Raw genomic sequence first — 20,612 nt, 5'->3', positions numbered from 1 at the left:
TTTGATATATTTCAAATATCTGCCCCAATGGACCTTAAGTCATTTCCCTTCATTTATCAAAAAATCAGTGTTACAACCACTTGTACAATATTGCGATGTAGACACATTGAAATAAATAGTGTTGAAAAAACCTTCATGGTGAAGTTTTCTATAAAAATAATTGCAGCTAAAAATAACCACAGCAACCCCTCCAAAAAACACTTTGTGACTGCTGAGGAGGTCACGACCCAAAGGTTGGGAACCTGGGTGCTATAGAGTTTGTCCTTAGGAAAGCATATCAAAGTTGCTAATTTGATATGTGGTTTGAATGTAGTGAGAAGGTTATATTTTATTAGTATGCTGACTCTCTTTTGCGATGCACCTTGGATATTGGGAATAGGAATAGTGGTGTTTTGTTCTTGTGTTTGAAGATGGGAAAGTAGGAGGGCGATGTAGTATTTTTTCTATTTGGTAGGAGCTGTAGCCATTGGCCAGGAAAGTATGGTGAAGATAATTGAGTTCCGTGGAAATAACTGCATCATTAGAATAAAAAGTATTGGTTATTTTAAAATTATTGAAAGTGCAGAAGTCTAATAGTTCTTGACCTTGCTATTCATGCAAATTTCACCATAACGTAAGACATTTAGGATTTGATTATTTTCATCTCTGGCATTAAGATCTCTTGCTATTAATATTGGAGTTGCAGTGGCTCTCAATAAGGAATGGGGAAGAAGAGTAATCAACTCAGTAAAATGTAGTAGTAGATTGATAATGGTAAAACTAGAAGCAAAACCAACAAATATTATAATAATACAAGCATACATGCCTACCAGCGACCACAATGATGAAGTTGAAAGAGTATATGCAGAAATGAAGAATTTAATCAAACTTACCAAAAAGGAAGACAATCTTATTGTCATGGGTGACTGGAATGCGATCACATCACTGGTGAAGGCAAAGATGGTAGAAAGGTGGGAAAGTATGGACTTGGATGCCGAAAGAGGAGATAGACTTTTGGAATTCTTCCACCAATTCAATCTGATCATTACTAATACCTTGTATGAGGTATCTAAAAGAAGGAGGTATACTTGGAAAATGCCAGGGAATATAGGAAGGTACCAAATAGATTATATTACGACAAGAAATAGATTTAAAAATGAAGTAAAATCATGCAAAAGTTACCCGGGAGCTGATGTTGACAGTGACCACAATTTTATTTTATTGAAATGCAGTCTGAAATTTAAAAAGCTGTTACAACCAAGGAAAAGACCCAAATGGAACATAGATAACCTGAAAACAGAGAAAAACCATAGAAGCTATAAACAGTAAACCGATGAAAGCATTAAAACTGGAGAAAGAGAGAGAAAAGAAAAACATAGAGAAAAAATGGACTCACTTGAAGGATACAAACATCCATCAAGGCTGCCAATGACTGCATAGGATTAAGGAACAAGCAAATAAAAAAGAAATGGATTACCCAGGACATTCTAGACCTAATAGATTAAAGAAGAAAACATAAAACCTCCCTAAATGAAGAAAACAAAGACAAATATAAACATATAAAAAATGTGATAAATAGAAAGTGTAAAGAAGCAAATGAACACTGGTATATAAAGAAATGTAAAGAAATAGACGATTTAACAAAGACTGGGAGAATCGATAAGGCTTACTTATAACATTATAAAAGAATAAGCCAGGAAAACAAAACAAGAACAACAATTATCAAACATAAAAAGGGGAACATGCTTATAGATAAGGAAGAAATTTCAGAAAGATGGAAGGAGTACTTAGAAGATCTATATGCTGGAAAAGATCTAGATGCCAAGGGTATAGAAGATGAAACAAAACTTGATGTGGAAGAAATTGGTCCAACTATATTAAAATATGAATCTGATTGGGCATTAAATGAATTGTTAGCTAAAAAGCACCAGGCATTGATAACATCCCTCAGAATTAATAAAATATTTACAAAAATAACTAAGTCATACCTTTTCAAGATCATAAAGGATATATATGAAACAGAAACTTCAAAATAATTGCTGCAATAGCAGTTGAAAGGTAATAACTTCATCAAGAGATGAGAGTAGATTGAAGAATATCGTGAAGAAAAACTGCTTTCGAAGTGTAAGCTATTTCAGAGGAGATGGAAAGAACTAGATGTGAATGTGTCTAAATCTATGACGTTGAGACAACTTCAAAAATTGGGTTTTAAATCATGTGTGCCCAAGAAGAAGCTGCTTATGACCTCCAAGCAAAAGGCAGCTACAGTGCAATGATATAAGTAAAGACTGTTGTGGGGGGTCAAGAGGACTGGAAAAAGATACTTTTTAGCAATGAAAGTATGTTTTGTGTGTCCCATGGTCATCAAGGGATATGTGTTTGGTGTCTTAAGCAAGAAACATTTGATAAAGAATGAATGAAACATTTGGTTAAATTTGCAACCAGTGTCATGGTATGAGCTTGTATGACCGCAGCGTGTCCAGGTAGGCTGTGTATTGTATACAAAAGAGTCAATTCCAAAGTTTACCAAGAAATTCTTGAGCATTTAATGTTACTGACATCGGAAGATTTATGTGATGGCGATTTCCTTTTTCAGCAAGATTTACCTTCTTGTCACACTTCCAAGACAGATCACTACTAGATAGCTCAAAGAAAGGCAAATCAATGTAATTCCTTGGCCAGCGAACTCACCAGATTTAAACCCCACTGAAAATTTGTGGAGAATTATGAAGAAATATCTTCAAGAAGTTGCCCCAAGAAACAAAAATGAACTTGTTTCTAGTCTGCAGACCATATGGGCATGTTTTGATTAAAAAAAAACTATGAATCACTAGTAAATAGTATGCCCAACCATTTATGAACAGTCATAAAAGCTAAGGGGGATGCAACAAAATACTAAGTATCATTACTTAAATAAAAGAGCCAATAGGCTTCCCTTTGGCGATGTAACATTATTTAAATTCAGGGGATATTAAATCCCACATTATTTCAAAGCCGAATAAGAAACTCAAAGATTGGAATCAAAGAGTTTCATGCCGAATATAGTAAATTATAAAAATTTCAGTGGATTGTAGCATAAGCTAAAGCCCATAGTTCAACACATTGCCAAGGTGGGTAAAGTTCTGATCACTATTCTTAGTATTACCCATAATGTAAAACACATCTCCTAGGAGATGTATGATGTTATACATTATGGTGGAAGGTTTCGACCTTTATTGAGGTCTCATCAGTGAGTAGATAAATCTTGATAGCAATGATTTGCATTATTATTTTGCTAAGGATGGTGAGAAGATATCTAATGGATATAGTGGAAAAGAAAGCAGAAGTTATGAGAGAACAATTTACTTATTATTTTATAATGATATCAAAAAAGGAACAACTTTTGTTTGATTCTATTTCTAAGTCAAATTTGATTAAGATATAAGTTATTGATTTTTATATATCTAATTTATACTTTTAATTCTTTACTGTGGAATCAAGTTTTTTTATTATGGTAGTAGATTTTATGTAGTTATCATTAAAATAGTTTTTACATAAACTTACTTTCAGCTTCTGCAAGTTTTGCAGTGTTTTCACTGTCTTCTGTATATATCATCAATTTATTCTTTAATTCTTCCATTTCCTAAAATTTAAAAAAAATAATTAACAAAAGTCTGCCATCAAAAACTGCTAAACTGAATCATGAGACATACAAAGTTGAACTGGCAGTAACCTATAAATCATATAACATTCTTTTGTACACTAAAAGAATTGGTCTTATGAATGTGCTTTCAGTTGTAAAGATCAATGTGATAAAAAAGTTACTAAAGCATAAAAAAAAGTCTCTTTGACATCTGGAATATTTTTTATATGTTCTAGAATTTTAGGTTTTCATGTTATTGTAACATTACTATAATAAATTTCATTGAATGAAATACATATCACAAAAAATAATTTATTAAAGCTTTCTCTTCTATAATGTACCACATGGTTCTGTCAGAAAGACAGAAGAATCTTGAACAAAGTAGACACTTAAAAGGTTTCTGGTCATGATGATGTTTCACCAATTGTACTTAAGAAACGTACTCGAAGCTAACACCTGTCGTTTATTATCTCGACAATATAACATACTCAACTGGCATTCATGCCATTTCCCTACCAAGAAAAAAGGAGACAAAAGTCTGCCATCAAACTATCTATTTATTGCACTCACCTTGGTGTACTATAACAAAATAGAAAAAGTGATCAACATCCAATTTGTTCATTACAAAGAGCACCACTAGCTAATCAGTGACAATTAATACGAACTGTGCCACTTAAGATCCAGAGCAGATCATCTTGCTTACATCATCCATCTCTGGATATGTGCCATCGAAAGATCTGGGTGCTTGCATTTGACATTTCAAAGACCTCTGATAGGACTTGGCATGGAGTCTCAGTCTCCATCTTAGGGTCTACCTTCCACCCTTTATAAATGGACTTGCCAGTTTTCATTCAGGGTGTTTTCTGCATGTAATCTTTCAGATTTTTCTTTTAATGCTTACGGATCCACAGGGTTCTATTATATCACCCACCCTCTTACTCATATACATAAACAACCTTTTAAGCTTCAAGACCTTTTCAACTGGTGTCATAACTCCATACCAATTTACATCCTTGTTTCAGTAATGAAATACTGTGAATTGGCATACTGAAAAGAATTATAACACTAGAAGAAAAGTCATGTAAAATACTTTATTAGCATAGAATTTTCACTTAAGTATCATAGGCATTATCAGTATAAGATCACAAAATGACAATGTTAAACATTAACAATTCTAAAAAGCATCACGTAAGTAGCTAACGTAGGATAACTAAAAAGGTCAGTAAATTTCCTAACTTATTTAAAAAAAAAAAATTATATATATTTAGACAATATAAAGTTAAGAAAGATTAGCTGATTTAAAAAGTACTATCTCCCACAAAGGGAATAGACATAGACCATCAGATCTGTTTAAGCTAGGACAGTGAAGTAAAGTTTCACACATTTCTTTATAAAGCCATTCTATGAGGAAACGACTTTTATGAAGAACTCGTCTTGTTCCAATGAACTCTATGTTTAGTGTTGATAGCATGCTCTGCAAGTAGAGAGACTGTTCAAGGCTAATGATATTTATAGCCAAATAAAAGCAGATCTTCCTGTTTGTCCAAAATAAGATAGTCCACAAGAGTAAGGAATCTAATAGATGTCTGAATAATTGAGAGGTGGAAGATTGTCCTTAGAAGAAGCAAGAAAGTTGGAGATTTTTCTGATGGGGAAAAGGGCAACAAAAATATTCAGTGGTTTTAAAAACTTTCACTATGCATTCACCTTGCACATAAGGGATAGGAATGCAAGTTATGTCTTCTGTATTTGAAGAGGTAGAGATACCATAACTGTTAAAAGCTCTTTTGATGAAAGAATCCTTAAAACCATTAGATGAAAAGGTGGAATTATTCCTCCTTATTCCTTCCCTCCTCTTTTACCTTGTGGTATGAAGGATTTTTCTACACTTAACCACTACCGTATCGAGGATAAGGTGGTTAGCCCTATGCCTTCCAGTGTGTCCTATGTCTGTAGATGCATGTGTTCATGGGCTGGTTTGCCTGTTCTATGAGACTGGCTAACTCACCTTTAGTCGAAAGAAACCAGATAAAGGTTCCTTGTGTCACTGACGGGAATCGAACCTAGGTCTTTCCGACCAAAGGGCTTTGTCTATATTGACTGAGCTATGGAGGCTCAAGGTGAAATTAATATCTGTAATTCTTTCTGTAACAGTTCATCTGAAGAACATAAAGAATAGGCATGATGTAGTAATGTTTTAATAGTTCCAACCTTTTGACTGGAATGGTTATGAGATTCAGCATGGATATAATGGTCTGTATGAGTCTTCTTCCGAAAACCTGAAAAAGGTAGGCTACTGTCTGATTGATGAAGAATTAAAAGAACTAAAAAGGCCAACTACTTATTTACTTCTTTTACTTTTTCACTCAAGTACTTTTCATCTGTTCAGCTACTAACTCTGTACAAATCCCAAATCCACACAACCTTAGAAAATTGCTTTCACATTTGAGACAGTGCACCAAGTCTCTTCTTCTTCTTCCGTATTCTGCAATTGAGCAGGTTCTTCTTTTAGTAGAAGCAACTTTCCTTCCACTCTCTTCTGTTATGAGCCTTCTCTTTCAAGATTGTGTACCTGTCTCCATTGAGCATGTCATCTAGCATTGTTTTACTTACTCTTCCTCTGGGTCTTTTTCCATCTATTTTTCCTTCGAATGATAATGGCATCTCTGATGATTCCATTCCCTCTCAGAATATGTCCAATCCAGTTTCCCTTGCTTCTTTTTATCCTCCTTAACAGACGTCTTTCTTCTTCTATTCTTTTTAAGACCTCTTCATTAGTTATTTTATCTGTCCATTTGATTTTTTCCATCCTTCTCCAAATTCACATCTCAAAGCTTTCCAAAATCTTAATTTCTTCTTTCTTCAATGTCCAAGTTTCAGATACATAGAGGGCAACACTCCACACATAACATTTTATTAGTCTTTTCTTAAGGATTCTATCCATTTTACTTCTGAATAAATTCCATTTTCTATTAAAGGCATCTCTTCCCATCACTATTCTTGCTTTTATGTCACTTTTACATCTTCCATCATTGCTAATAACACTTCCTAGATATTTAAATGTCTTTACTTGATTCAATTTTTCCCCATTTATTCTGATATCTATATTTGCCTCTTTCCTTGCTATTTTCATCACCTTTGTTTTTCTAATGTTAATTTTCATTCCATAATTGATACAGGATTCCAGTAATCTGTTCAACAGATGTTGTTATAGTCCTGTTTCAGGGTTTGATAGTAATGCCTTGTCATCTGCATATCTTACTGCCATATCTGTCTACCTCCAATCTTTATTCTTTCTTCTGAATTCTCCAGTGCTTCTTTTAGCATTGCTTCAGAATATATGTTGAACAAAATTGGTGACAGAGAACGGCCTTGTCTTACTCCTCATCCAATGATACCTGGTTCTGTTGTACCATATATGTCTCTCACCATGGCAGTTTGTCCCATATATAGTGAGATAATTAGCCTTCTGTCTTTCCAATCTATACCAATCTTTTCCATTACTCCACCATCTTATCCCATTTTACATAGTCAAAAGCTTTCTCAAAATCTATATAACAGATATTAACTTCTTTATTCACTTCTAGACTTCTTTCACTTACTATTCTTAACAGTGCACCGAGTACCTCTTTAAAAATCCTTGATGATATCCAAAAGACAGTAATTTGGACACCTAATGATACCCTACTCAGAGACACTCCAGCCACTGCCTCACAGTCAATTTCTGCATTGTATCTTGTATAGATACTTCCATGTGTACTGTTCAGCAAAAAATGGCACCTGCCATTCTTCCATTACTGCTAAATTTAGAATAACACGAGCAACAGCTGTTGAACATGTATTTACAGTTCAACTGCCAATCCAGCCCCTGGAATTTCAGTTCCTCTTTCATTTCAGATATATCACTATATTTAGGAAGAGTTTTCTACAAGTAGTATTCACAACAGCTGCAATCTTTAGCTCTTGGAATCTTTCTCTCTTGAGTTAAGAGAGAAAGATTCCTTCTCTCTCTTAACTCCCAATCTACACACAGCATCACTTGCTACAGGCCACCTCTCACATGTGTGAGAGTGATAAAGTAAAAAAAAAAAAAAAAAAAAAAAAAAAAAAAAAAAAAAAAAATTGCATTATCAGGGAAAACAACTGTAGAAACCAATAAGGAGCAATCAACTCAAGTATAGAATTATATTGGAAATGGAGATCCCTTCTCATAAAAAATATATATGCACACTGTATGTATAAAATCAATTAATTTAACACATCATTTACAACAATTAGAGTATTTCACATTTCTAATAATGAATACCCAACAATTAAATGCTCATTGGATGGATAACTATTGTCCAAATGAAGAAAAATCAACAATCATTCTTGTTCGTGTTTAGTTGATGTAGAAAAGCCTCAGCACATTCTGCAAATAATTATGGAGTCCTAGTGCCAACTGCAAAACATTACCTATGCTACACATTCCGGTGAGTACTATTTAAATGTTTGTGTTCTCTGGCCATGTTGTCTGTCTTAAAGGAGGAAAAATCAGAGTTTCTGGGAGGGAAATCCTGAAGCTAGCTAACTCATCCTCAAGTGAAAAAGTCATTTAAAGATTTCTGGCTGATTCATAATGAGAAGCAAACCCAGTTTTTTTCAATCAAAGGACATGTCATCGTTCTTTCAACTGTACTACAGGAGCATCATCTTGCAAATTTAAAGGAAACTCTGATGAAAAGTACCATTTCTCACCTTTTAATGTCCATTAAGAAAGCCATTCTATTAGCCCTGATGCATTAAAGAAATATTAGTTTTTTTATTATTAAAAGCAAATATTTCTCTGGTGTATTAATTAATAAAATAATAATTAAAGTTAAAGTGGTGGAGAGGATCCAGAGATGAGTGACAGTCACACATCTATGGAATGTTCCTATGAGGACAGACTGAAGATTTATGGATTACAAAAATTGGTTAACAGGCAGAAAAGAGAGGATATGACAGAAACATACGTTATCAAGTAACCAAAAAAGTTTGTGCAGTTTTTGGTAGAGTTCACTACAATGACTCATTTTATTTTTTAATGGTTTGCAGAACACAATTTTTTATGTGTGTCATAAGGCACAGATATACGTCTTTCAATTGGTACGATCTAACTTAGTGTATACTCTTTTTCTGTGACTTTGAACCCTTTTAAAATGTCAGTTGAACCTGGTGTAATTTGGGCTTGTTTGCTTTACGAATTTAAACTCAGTTTGAAGGCTTCAGAAGCATCCTGTAATATGTGTGGCATTTGGAAAAGATGAGGTGGCAGAATGTACTGTGCAGAAATTATTTAAAAATTTGTTTCTGGTGATGAATCACTTGAAGATGCACCATATTCTGGAAGACCCTCCATTATTGATAATGAAGAATTACATGGCGCTGTTAAAAAAAAATTCAAGATTAACATATCAAGAAATTTCACAAATGTTTAACATGAGTGGTGAAACAATTTCCTTACACTTGCATCAACTGGGAAAATCATGGAAGTCAAGCAAATAGGTCCCACATGTATAATCAGATGACAAACTTCAAAGTTTGTCATCTGATAATGCATTTCGTTTTGTTTTTCAAAATGAAATGCATTTCAATTTGTTCTTCACTTCTTTCAGGTCATAAAAACTAGCTGTTTTTGGTTTACTTGTTCACTTAGGATGAAAAATGATCATGTTCTCTAACAGGAAGCAAACTTATCATTAGTTATCAACAAACGATCCAGTACTACACACTTCAAAGGCACTGCTTCATTCCCAGAAGACTATGCTTTGTGTGTGGAGCCGGTATTGTCCACTATCGGTTTCTTGCTGCAGGCCAAACAATTATGGGTTGAGATCTACTCAATGCAACTCTAGCATGTGCAGGATGCGTTACTTCAGAAACAGCCAGGATAATGCAAAACCTCATACTGCAAAACTTACCTGTGAGAAGATTTGTGCTTTAAGATGAGAGATAATCCTTCATTTTCCATATTCTCTTGACATTTCTCCAAGTGATTATCACCTTTTTTTGCACTAGACAGTCACATGTGAAATAGACAGTTCCACAATGAAACAGAAATTGAAGCAGAGATTGCTAGATTTATTATTTCTAAACACAAAACATTTTATAAAAGCAGAATTTACAAACTTGTATCTCAATGGGAAAGAGTTGTAGATTGTGAAGGTGCTTATTTTTATAAATAAAACATTTTATGAAAATTTCTGCAGCTGTTTCATTTTTATTATGAAAAACCACCCAAACTTTTTTGGTTACCTAATATTAAGAGGTTTATTGGACTGATGCAAAAGCAATTTTTCAATGCATGACAAGAGATCACTACTGGAAAAACTGTGTAAGGGTCCCAAGAAACATTCAAAGTCATAATAGGATTCAAACCTGCAGCCTGCTGATTAGAGAGAGCAGCATGTTGAACAACTCAACCAACCCAACCAGGCCAGCAAAAACAGCAGTATGAAAGAAATTACCAATAATGATCAATACAATAAAATTAAACAATGCCTGATGTAATATCACATTACAGTAATAGAGCATCAGGTAATATCGCATAAAATAAGAAAATCAGAATGCATGCATTCTGAACTTTTTGATCTCTTCAAATATTAATTTCCACCAACCCAACTATCCTAATAGTGAAGCCATTCGAACTTTTAATGTTCACAATTCCTTTCATTGGCAATGATCCAGCACGCAGAGATGTTAAAGCATATGTTATCACTTGGATTCTCACACTAAATAATTTGCATACTTACAAGTATACTCTCTCCACTCTTGATTTCTTCATCACTATAGACCCTTTTAAATATACTGTGGATATTTGTCCTAGAGACAATTCAAACTACAATCTAGTATTTTCTATGCAGTAGCCAGTGACACAGACATTCTCATCCATGTGTTGTACTGCATTGCAAAAATGCCAAGAAGAATGATATTTGTGATTTTGATGTCTCATTTCCTAAGATTATTGATTTCAGTCTTCTAGACATCATTGAAACAATTCTATTTCCCATTCTATTTTAAATTCTAATTTTTTCATCTAAACCTAAGTGCTAGATGAAGTATGCAAAAGGCTGTACAAGAAAAATATCATACATACTGCAAATGGCTTTCAGTGAAATCTCCAATTTCCTTTTCGGTTAATATTATAACCTGAAATAGTTGTAAGCAAATTATCCACTAAAATTGATTTTTAAAGACCAAAAAGCAAGCAACTTGAATTACATCCAAATGTAGTTAAGCTTTCTGTTCTTTTGTCAAAATGTATAGTCAAAGAATTTGTTCACATTGCTTTGCAATCTCTTTTGAAGTTGGATGATTTTTATTAAGCAATATTTTTATTGCATCATTATCCAGAGGAAAAGCCAATCTTCTGATGTCATTTTCTCTCCAGTTCTTGCATTAATCATCTTTCGAAATATCTTCAAAAAAGATTCAATGTCCCACTCTGATAATTTGCTAGAAAGAGATCAGACAAAGATGTCCAAACTAAATATTATAACGTGTTCTGGTCTTTGATGGCATTTCTCTGATTAATCTGAATCAGAGCAATGTCAGCAATCTGCTCCAGATTTGAATCCTTATCTACACCACTTTTTGTTGTCTTCTACTTGAATGTCAAGTATCTATCTTGAGGCATGAAAATAAGTCCATATTCAACTCATTTCCAGAAGGACAACAAATCTTTATTATCAATATTTTTTACTGGTTAAATTTCTATAGTTTGTGTAGCTCTTACCAGCATGGTTGGCCAAGTGGTTAGGATATCTGCCCTCTAGCTAAGAGGCTGCAAATTTGAATCCCCCCTTGGGCATGGATGTTTATGATCGTCTTACTAATTCTGTGTGGAAAGGGAATCTGTGACCCTGCCACTTCTTCTAGCAGAAGACTTTACTCCTAAAATCCTATGAGGTACCATAAACAATCCAATAACATTAAATGCGAATAACGAATTGCAGCTTTCAGCATTCTCTAGCAATGGGTCGTCCTATCATATTTTTTTTTAACTTTATCTCAAATTTTTATGATTACTTGGTGGTCACCCTGTATAATCATTTCCACCTGTTATTATAGAGTGGTTTTATCACTTGAAAAGCATAGTTAGGCAGAATAAATATCTACAATTCTCAATTTGCTGCCATATCTAATTCTTATATGGACTGTGTGCTTCAAAAAAGATGAAAAAAAAAAACATTATACATGAATCATTAATGAATTAATATCAGTTTATATTAAAAATATTTCATATTAAATAAAATATAGCAAGTTCATCAAGATAAGACAGTTACCTCATATTTTTTCTTGGACTCTCTTTCATCTTCAGCCATCTGCAATTCCAAAGCATCGAATTTTCGCTTGTAATCATCGATTTTCCTTTCATACTAATGAAGACAAATGAAAATTCCTTAAGAGTAATTATTTACAAAATCTTTAAACAAATAAACCAGTACAATATGGCTATGATTATGTATGGTTTCCAATTTTTGATAATTTCATAAACACAAAAACATCAGTAAATCTACTAGTAAGTCATTGAACAATTATGTATGTAAAGGGCCAGAAATCAGGTAAATGAGTAATAAGAGTGATCATAATAAGAAAATTTAATTATTTGCAAATATGGGCTAGAAGGAAAGACACACAGAAGCAAAGATACAAAAAAGAAAGTGAATTTCTAAAATTCTGAAGAATAACTACTTTGCGTCTGCGTGTCGTTCTTCATGGAACAAAGTGTGAGATTGAAAGGCTGCAGAAAGAGCAAGAAATCAGTTGAAATGAAAACAGAAAAAAAAAGAGGTGCAAAGCCAAAAAGAAAATTGTAAGAATAATCAAGAGAATAAGCATAAGAAAATGATTATTTATGGTAATTCTCAGATAAGGAGAGTTCTGAATGAAAGCACTACAAAATCTTGTTTCCCTGGTGCAAAAATTAATAATATTAGTAATGCTGTCAAATGCAGAAAGGGAAGGTGAAAGAATTAATTGTGTGGACTGGAACCAATGGTCTGAGATGTGAAAAAGAAGACTGACAGGGTGAAGTTTGTGAGTCTGCTGTCACCTATGATAGAGGCAAACTGAAAAGGAGAACAATAAATCAATATGCAGGTCGAGCAGAAGAAATGATGTACAGTTTGTGGACCTATGGAATGAGTTTGGATGGATGGAAAGATTCATACAATGCTGATGGACTGCATTTAAATGGATTCAGAGTGTCTGGAGAGAGATTTATTCACTGAGAGTGTGGAAGTACAAAGCAGGAAAACTAAAACAATTAGCATGGATGCAGATGAGTGTGTGAAGGCATTCATAAAGTAAATGAATGTGTGAATGAAGAAAAATGCAGAATCTAGTTTCTCAGGCAATAATATTGAATGGGGTAGTCAGTTCAGAATGTAAAAGTGGTTGTGGTCTAAGGGAATGTTTCTATAGTTTCTATATATTAATGCTAGAAGCATCAGGAATAAGAGGGAAGAGTTTTGGGCATTGATTTTGCAACCTCGCCAAAAAGTTATAAGCATTAGTGAGACTTGGCTAACAGCAGATGACAGCTGCAGGGATAGATTTGATGAATTTAGTATTTTTAAGGAGGATAGAGTAGACAGGACATGACAGGGAGTTGAGTACTGCTGATGATAGCAAATGAATTGCAGCCAACAAGATGGCAATACAGACGGACAAAGAATGAAAGAGACTTACACCCTCAGGTGTGTAAAACAAGGCTTAGTGGTACTTTAATCCATCTGCACAAAGCACATGACCTTCCTTGTAGCATTCAGGCTCACCAACCCTATATCCATCCCCCATATGCTGCAGTTTACTGATTAGAATTCCATGTGGTATCCTGTCAAAGGCCTTAGCAAGGTCCAGTAGAATCACTGTAAACCCATTACCCTTATCCAGTTCAGCCATCACTGTGTTATAAAACGTATCTGGAGTGAGATCGAGATCAACAAAACAAGATATAAATTTGACTGCTCCTACAGGCTGGGATGGGGTATGAGAGTATTGGATCTTGTTATAGGTTCGGAAGATCTGTTCATAACTAAGGTGGCTACATTGCCTCAAACTAGGAAAAGTGATATTGTGGCCTTGACTTGGGAGATAGCAAAATATGGAAATTCCAGTTAAGAAGAGGTATATAAGGCAACGATTGTGATATACTTAAGAAGCAGTATCACGGCATAAAGATCTGCAAGGGAAGGATTATGTTCACAGTGCATAGGAATAGTGAAGGGATATCTGGAGAAGCAATATCACATTGTATACCCAAGGTCAGGAAGATAAACTGGGTAGGATTTAAATGAGTGGTATCATTAAGCATAAGCTGAAAAAAAAAATGTTATGGAGGGTATATAAGGAAAAAGATGACCAGCTAACTCATGAACAGCGTAAGGATTAGGCAAGAAGGTCATTGAAAGACCAGTGAAGATTCTGAAAAGACGAATTTGTCATGGAGATCGTGCTGGCAATTTTAACAAATTTTCAAATGAAACGTGCGTGTCTGCTGCCACATTTGTACCTTGTTTGCTCACAAAGGATTAAAAATAAATAAAAAATCATGGGAATGTTTGCTACAATTTGAGGGAGAAAGTTCTTAATGACCAGAATTTCCTTTCAAAAGTTGTGACCAGGAATGAGTCTTGGTGGTACAGTTGTGATCCTGAAACAAAACAAGCATCAAACCAATGGAAACATGCAAATTCGTCGAGACCCAAGAAGGCATGTCAAGTTCGAACAAATGTCAAGACAATGTTCATTTGTTTTTTTTTGATGTGAATGGAATTGTGCACAAAAAATTTGTTCCTCCTGGATAGATAGTGAACCAACATTTTTATCTCAATGTTTTGAGAAGACTGCATGATAGTGGGTGATGAAAATGGCCAGAAATGTGGAGTAGCAGAGATTGGTCTGCAAAACGACATTGTCCCAGCCAACACAGCCTTGCCTGTCCATTTCTTGACGAAAAACATGGTTGTCTCCCAATCTCCCTACTAGCCCAATCTTTCTCCATGTGACTTTTTTTATTCCCAAAGATAAAGAAAACCATGAAAAGGCAACGATTCACTGATGTGGAAGAAGTGAAAGAAGGTCACTGGAGGCCATAAACAGTATTTCAGTCGAACAGCTCCAGAACTGTTTCCAGTAGTGAGAAAAACGTTGGGACAAGTACACTGACTCACATGAAGAGTACTAGGAAGGAGACTATGATATTCTAAATATGATATTATAAACTTTAATAAAATTTAAAAAATAATAATAAATAATTCCAGTTATTTTTGGGTACTCCTCATATGGATCAGTGGAGCCCAGAAGAAGACAGGTGACTAGTGTTGTGCCACAGGGCTCTAGCTTGAACCACTGTTGTTTAATTTGTACATAAATGACACAAAATAATTTGAAGGGAGATATTCTGTTGTTTGCTAATGATGCAAAGTTGAGTAATAGTTAATCAAGGTGATGTACAGAGTTTGCAGGATGATTTAAATAGGCTGATAGTATGGGAAAAACATAATGGATGTCAATTTAATGTGGAAAAGTGTCAAGTTATGCTTCAGAGGGCATTTTGCTAAAGTTGCCAGGATAGGTCACAAGATTACTTGGTTATTGAAGAACGCGCAAATAGAGATAAGGAAGTTATCATTCCTCTTTATAAAGCCTTGATATGACCACATATGGATTACTGTGCTCATGTCTGGTCACCTGGGTTTCTTGGGGATGATGAAGTGGTGGAGAGGATCCAGAGGTGAGTGACTAAGATGGTAAGTGGTCTATGGAATGCCCCTATGAGGATATGCTCAGGGTTTGTTAAAGCTACTTAAAGGATTTTAAAGGACTGATGCAAGGGAAACATTTCAACACTTGGCTAGAAAGGGCAGAACATGAGGGCATCCTTGGAAGTTAGAGAGTGGTGAATGAATGGAATAGGCGAGTCAGTTGTAAGTACTTTGTCTGTTAATGGTTTAAAGGAGAGACATGATAGATATTGTGTTGATAGTTTTGTTCTCCCACAATGAGTCTTAAGACTACATGGAGGCACTCGTGCAATAATAATAACTACTATAAGCAGCATGATGGAAGCAATGATATAAAGATATTAGATTTGGTACCAGCCTCACAGGATGTAATTGTGAATGAAATATCAACACCAACACTGCTTGAAGGTGATCATGATGTGTTAAAAATGGAACATTATTCTGCAGGGAACACTTTGGTCAAGAATGTGGCACTAACATGTGGTAATTATGGTAAGCTCTGAGGTCAATATGATATGCAGCAAGTAAAAATTGTTAGACTAAATATGGGCACTGTAATGAACACACATCTGATACAAGCAATTATGTATAGGTGTATACTAAGTAGCAGATAAATAAATTAGATAGAAGTAAAATAGATAAACAGCAAATTAGGAAAGCAATGTGGAAAAAGAAGCTATGTAGATATAAGGAGAAAGAGGACAAAAACACTGAAAAAATATAATGCCAAGACTGGTAAACAAATTAAAACATTTGAATTAATTTAGGTAATCATAATATATTACAAATAGGGTTACCAAATTCCCAAGAATTTTATTTTACTGCTTAATATTACGTTTCTTAAAAATAAGAATTTCTGTGCGTATTTTAGTGATAAACAAAAATAATGAACTGTACATTTAGTACATGAGAAAAAAAAATCATATAATTTCATTTATCAAAACACAAAAATCATTAAACTCACTAAGACCATTACAAAATAAGCAATTAGTATTAGATATTAAAACTAATTCTCAAAGTTTGATGATTGTAAGAAAAAAAAATTATATTGATATGGTGTACAGATAGTAGTATTATATATTTGTTGTAAAACACTGAATTGAGATTAACATGAAAGAAATTCAAAGTATACATACTAATGATGGGGAGGGTGGGGGAGGGGAATCAATACCAACATAGAAATTCAAAAAACACAAAGCTTGAATTGCTTGTTCAGAATGTCTGGATCTTTGGTTGATAAAAGAATAAATCTGAAGTTGAAAAATTTCTTTCATTTTGTGCTAATGTAGATCTAATTGTTAGTAGTGCATCTAACAGAAGTTTTAAGTTTAGTATTCACCTCACTTCATATAAATTTATTTCACTGCTTAATGATGAAAATATTTTGTTGAACTGAACTGGCTTTGTTTTTGCTGGCAAAAATGAATATATCTCTCGCTATCTCTGATTTTAAATCAACTCCTCCAAGATCATACTTTGCCATTTCTTTATTTGTACTATTTTCTGCTTCAAACATCTACTGAAATACACTTTCTTAGAAAATTAGTTCAATTATTGATTTTGGAGATCATAACACAAAAATCATGAAACTCACTAAGACCATTACAAAATAAGCAATACTAAGACTATGTTTAAAAAAAAAAGAAAAAAAAAAGAAGAAGAAGCTGTTTAGTTTCTTTCAAAAGCTTCCCATTTTAAAAATTGTTTTTCCAAATTATGAAAGATGATTCTAAAAATTCTTTCAATTGTTACTATATTTACATGCAACTGCTTCATTCTTCAACTACAAGTCTTACAGGTTTTAATCAATTTCTTTTCTAACACTTTTGAATACTCATCCTTTCTGAAATAAGAGGGCTTTCCTTAAAATCTGTGCATCATACTTTTTAATGTATTCCAACATATTTTGACATTCAAAATGATTTGTAACTATTTTTCATTCTTTATTACATATTTCTATAAAACAGAATTTCTTGTTGGAAAATTTTAAACAATTTAATAAATTTTCTTATACTAGATATTGAAGAGGAAACATCATCTGATAAAGTAAATTTTATATTATCAAAATCTAATTCACTGTTTCATCATCACTGTATTTACAACATCATTGTAACTGAAACTTTTGCTACTATAACTGCTATTGCTATATTTTGATTTTTTCACATAAGACATATCACAGCAAGACGAAGTGCATGGTTGTAACACAAATATTGAAAGACCAGTGATAACTTTCCAAATTTTTTTATAACTGCAGTACCATCACACTAGTTATATCTATTTCCAAACAAACCTTGAAGGGCATCAATCTTTCTTGAAGTAAATAGGTCTCTGGCACATAACAAGTACCATAAATTCTCATTATGCTTATTCTACTTATTCTGCATATGTGCTCCATATGTATACTCCAGATGATGACTTTAATATGAAGGTCGAAATGTCAGGAAATTAAAATAGTTATTTCTAACACGGTTCTAGTCTCCATAATTTGTCTGAAATGAATGCTGATCACTGTGTAACACTAAAGGAAAGGATTCTACTTATTCTTAATCTTATTTTTATTCTTTAAGAGGAACAATGATAGGAAGTAAATGAGGTTGTGGAGAAGATAGCAAATGCAAAAGAGCTGATTGTGCTGGTTGGAACAAATGATTTGTGAGGAAGTGTGAATGAGGTACTGCAGGATTTAAGCGTTGCTAGAAACAGTGAAGCATAATAGTGCAAGCGAGAGAGATGTGTCCTACCTTCAGATGTATCCATATATCCACAAACTTCAGTTTGTGGATATATGGGATATATCTTCCCTTGATGATCTAGTTTCCTTGACTCTCTACATTAAGTCTAATACCAAGAAGTAATACAAGAAGTCTAATACTCTCTACAAGAAGTCTAATACCAGGCTTCTGAGGCCATCCCTCTTATACAAGTCTTTTTTGCCATAAAACTCACAATATCAAAAAATTATTAAATAATGAACATTAAAAAAAGTTCTCATCCGGATGGAATATCTCCAATTGTTCTCAAACATTGTGCTCCAGAGCTAACATCTGTCCTGTGTCATTTCTACAATCTATTATAGATAAGTGGTTCTTATCCCAATGGACGGAAGCAATCACATATTTGGCCTATTTCAAAAAAGGAAGATAGAAGTCTAACGTCAGACTATCAACCACTCATTATCACCTCACTCCTCTCCAAAATAATGGAGAAAGCATCAACAGCCAACTTTTCCACTACCTAGAACAGTGATCTCCAAACCTTTTTGATCGCATACCCCAAGACAGAAAAAATAAATAGCGCGTACCCAAATTGATTGAGAGAGTTTCTTTGGAGGAAATTTTTTTAACCATTTATCCATTTTGTGATGGTTAATTTGTAAAATTTAAATATAATTCATTTACTATTGATAATATCAAACGCTTTAAAAAATGTAAGCAATTTTGATAATATTAATTCACTATTTCTAGTGTAAACATAAGCACAAAAAGGTTGGAATTGCACAGAAACAATATATACTAAAAAATCGTTAAACTTACTACTAATAGTCAAATAATTAATACAACTGTGGTGTCATCTGTAGATAGCCGGATAACTAAGCAATTTTCCTTCTCTAGTTGGGCTTGTCAACACTAGGATGCTCTACAAATAATGGCAATGATAAGTAGTAAGAGATTTACTCCCCAGTTTTAAAAAACATGACAGCTTTGCCACGGACGATTATGTGTGCAAAGTCGCCCAATGTGCGCTACTCGCAAATTTAAGTTTACAGGATCTTTATAACATCTTTGTCTATATTAGATATGTTTAATTGATGAAAGAAAGTATTATTCTTTATCTTTAATATTAATTACTTAATTTTTTCCTATCAATATAAACTTTTTTTGACGTACCCCCATGTATCGACTTGTGTACCTCGTGGGGGGGGGGGTACGTGTACCATACTTTGAAGACCACTGACCTAGAGGACCACCCAATAATAAGCAACTACCAGTATGAATTCTGTCATTCAAGATCCACAGCTTATTACATCACCCACTGCTGGACATGTATCATGGAAAGGTTCAGACAAACTTGTGCAGTTGCTCTTGACATTTCCAGAGCTTTTAATTGCATCTGGTAATGAGGCCTGCTAAACAAGCTGTTATCCTTTGGTCTACCTACTGCTCTCTGTTCATTGGTTTGCTAGCTTCCTCTGGTCATTTACTGCATATCATGCTGATGGTTCTCTCTGTTCAAACTTCATCACCAATGCAGGAGTATCACTGGGCTCTGCCTTATCACTCATTCTTTCTCCTGTACATAAACGACCTACTCTAAATCACCACTAATCCTACTAATTCACAGTTTTGCAAATTATAGTGCCCCCCATTCATCCTACTCATTTCACATACCATACAGTGCACAGACATCTTAAGCACCGAGTTCAACTATAACTAAGGCCTTAAACATTGATCTATGTACTCTCCTTCAATGGGGTTGAGGACAATCTGGTCACCTTCAATGCCACCAAAATGCAGTCTTTCCTGTTCTCTTGCAAAAGAGAACCTACCCTTAACCCTCAGCTCACCTATCGTTACCCTCAATAATCACAAATAACCAGACAAGATCAGATTTCTATGCTTCAATTTGAAGCTTACCTCCATTCTCTCCTGGCATAAACACATCACATCACATCATAAACTTCCTCAGCATCCAACATACTCAGCATTATCCTTTTCAAGATGCTATTTTACATTCAATCAAAGTTATGAAAATTTCAAATCCCTCCATCCTTAGAATACTGCTCACATGTTCAGGGTGGTGTACATAAAACTTCTCTAAAAAATTTGGATGCTGTCCAGAGGAGAGCAATTCAGTTGTTCATAGATGATCCCTCTCTTACAAATTCCTTTCAATCTCTATTTCACAGATGCAATGGTTTGGCATTGTATCTACTATATCATTAGAACTCTACTCATATAAAAACATTGGCAACATCATTCTTTTGGTTGCTCCTCCACTTTCCATTGCATTGTGAATATAACTTCAGCTGCCCAGCACTCCTTTACTGTGTAATGGCAAACACACTGAACCTGCTTATACTCTTCCTCTTTTATTATATCTGTTATTATATTATTATATCTTTTATTATATTATATCTTCTGGAACAACCTTTTGCAAGAAGTATTTTCATATGACTAAAACCTACAACTCTTCAAATAAAATGTCAATAAAATTCTGACTCATCTGCACTCCACACACAC

The 20,612-nt window shown here is 34.1% G+C and overlaps 1 protein-coding gene across 2 annotated transcripts in view; it reads right to left on the bottom strand.

The window, feature by feature from the left end:
• Positions 1 to 20,612, bottom strand: part of LOC150107797 (huntingtin-interacting protein 1-like) — a 632,881-nt gene that overhangs the window by 407,817 nt on the left and 204,452 nt on the right. For both annotated transcript variants that reach the window (XM_090392055.1, XM_090392056.1), the window contains 2 exons: positions 11,908 to 12,000; positions 3,523 to 3,601 (listed from right to left, as the gene is read on the bottom strand). In XM_090392055.1, coding sequence (XP_090248181.1) covers positions 3,523 to 3,601; positions 11,908 to 12,000 — 172 coding nt within the window. The remainder of the gene's footprint in view (positions 1 to 3,522; positions 3,602 to 11,907; positions 12,001 to 20,612) is intronic.

This window comes from Typopeltis vanoorti, chromosome 4, assembly GCF_054136105.1.
Source record: "Typopeltis vanoorti isolate ZY-2024b chromosome 4, IOZ_Tvanoo_1.0, whole genome shotgun sequence".
In the NCBI taxonomy this organism is placed as follows: Eukaryota; Metazoa; Arthropoda; class Arachnida; order Uropygi; family Thelyphonidae; genus Typopeltis; species Typopeltis vanoorti.
Note: the sequence above shows the minus strand (reverse complement) of the source record. Positions and strands in the feature narration are given on the sequence as shown.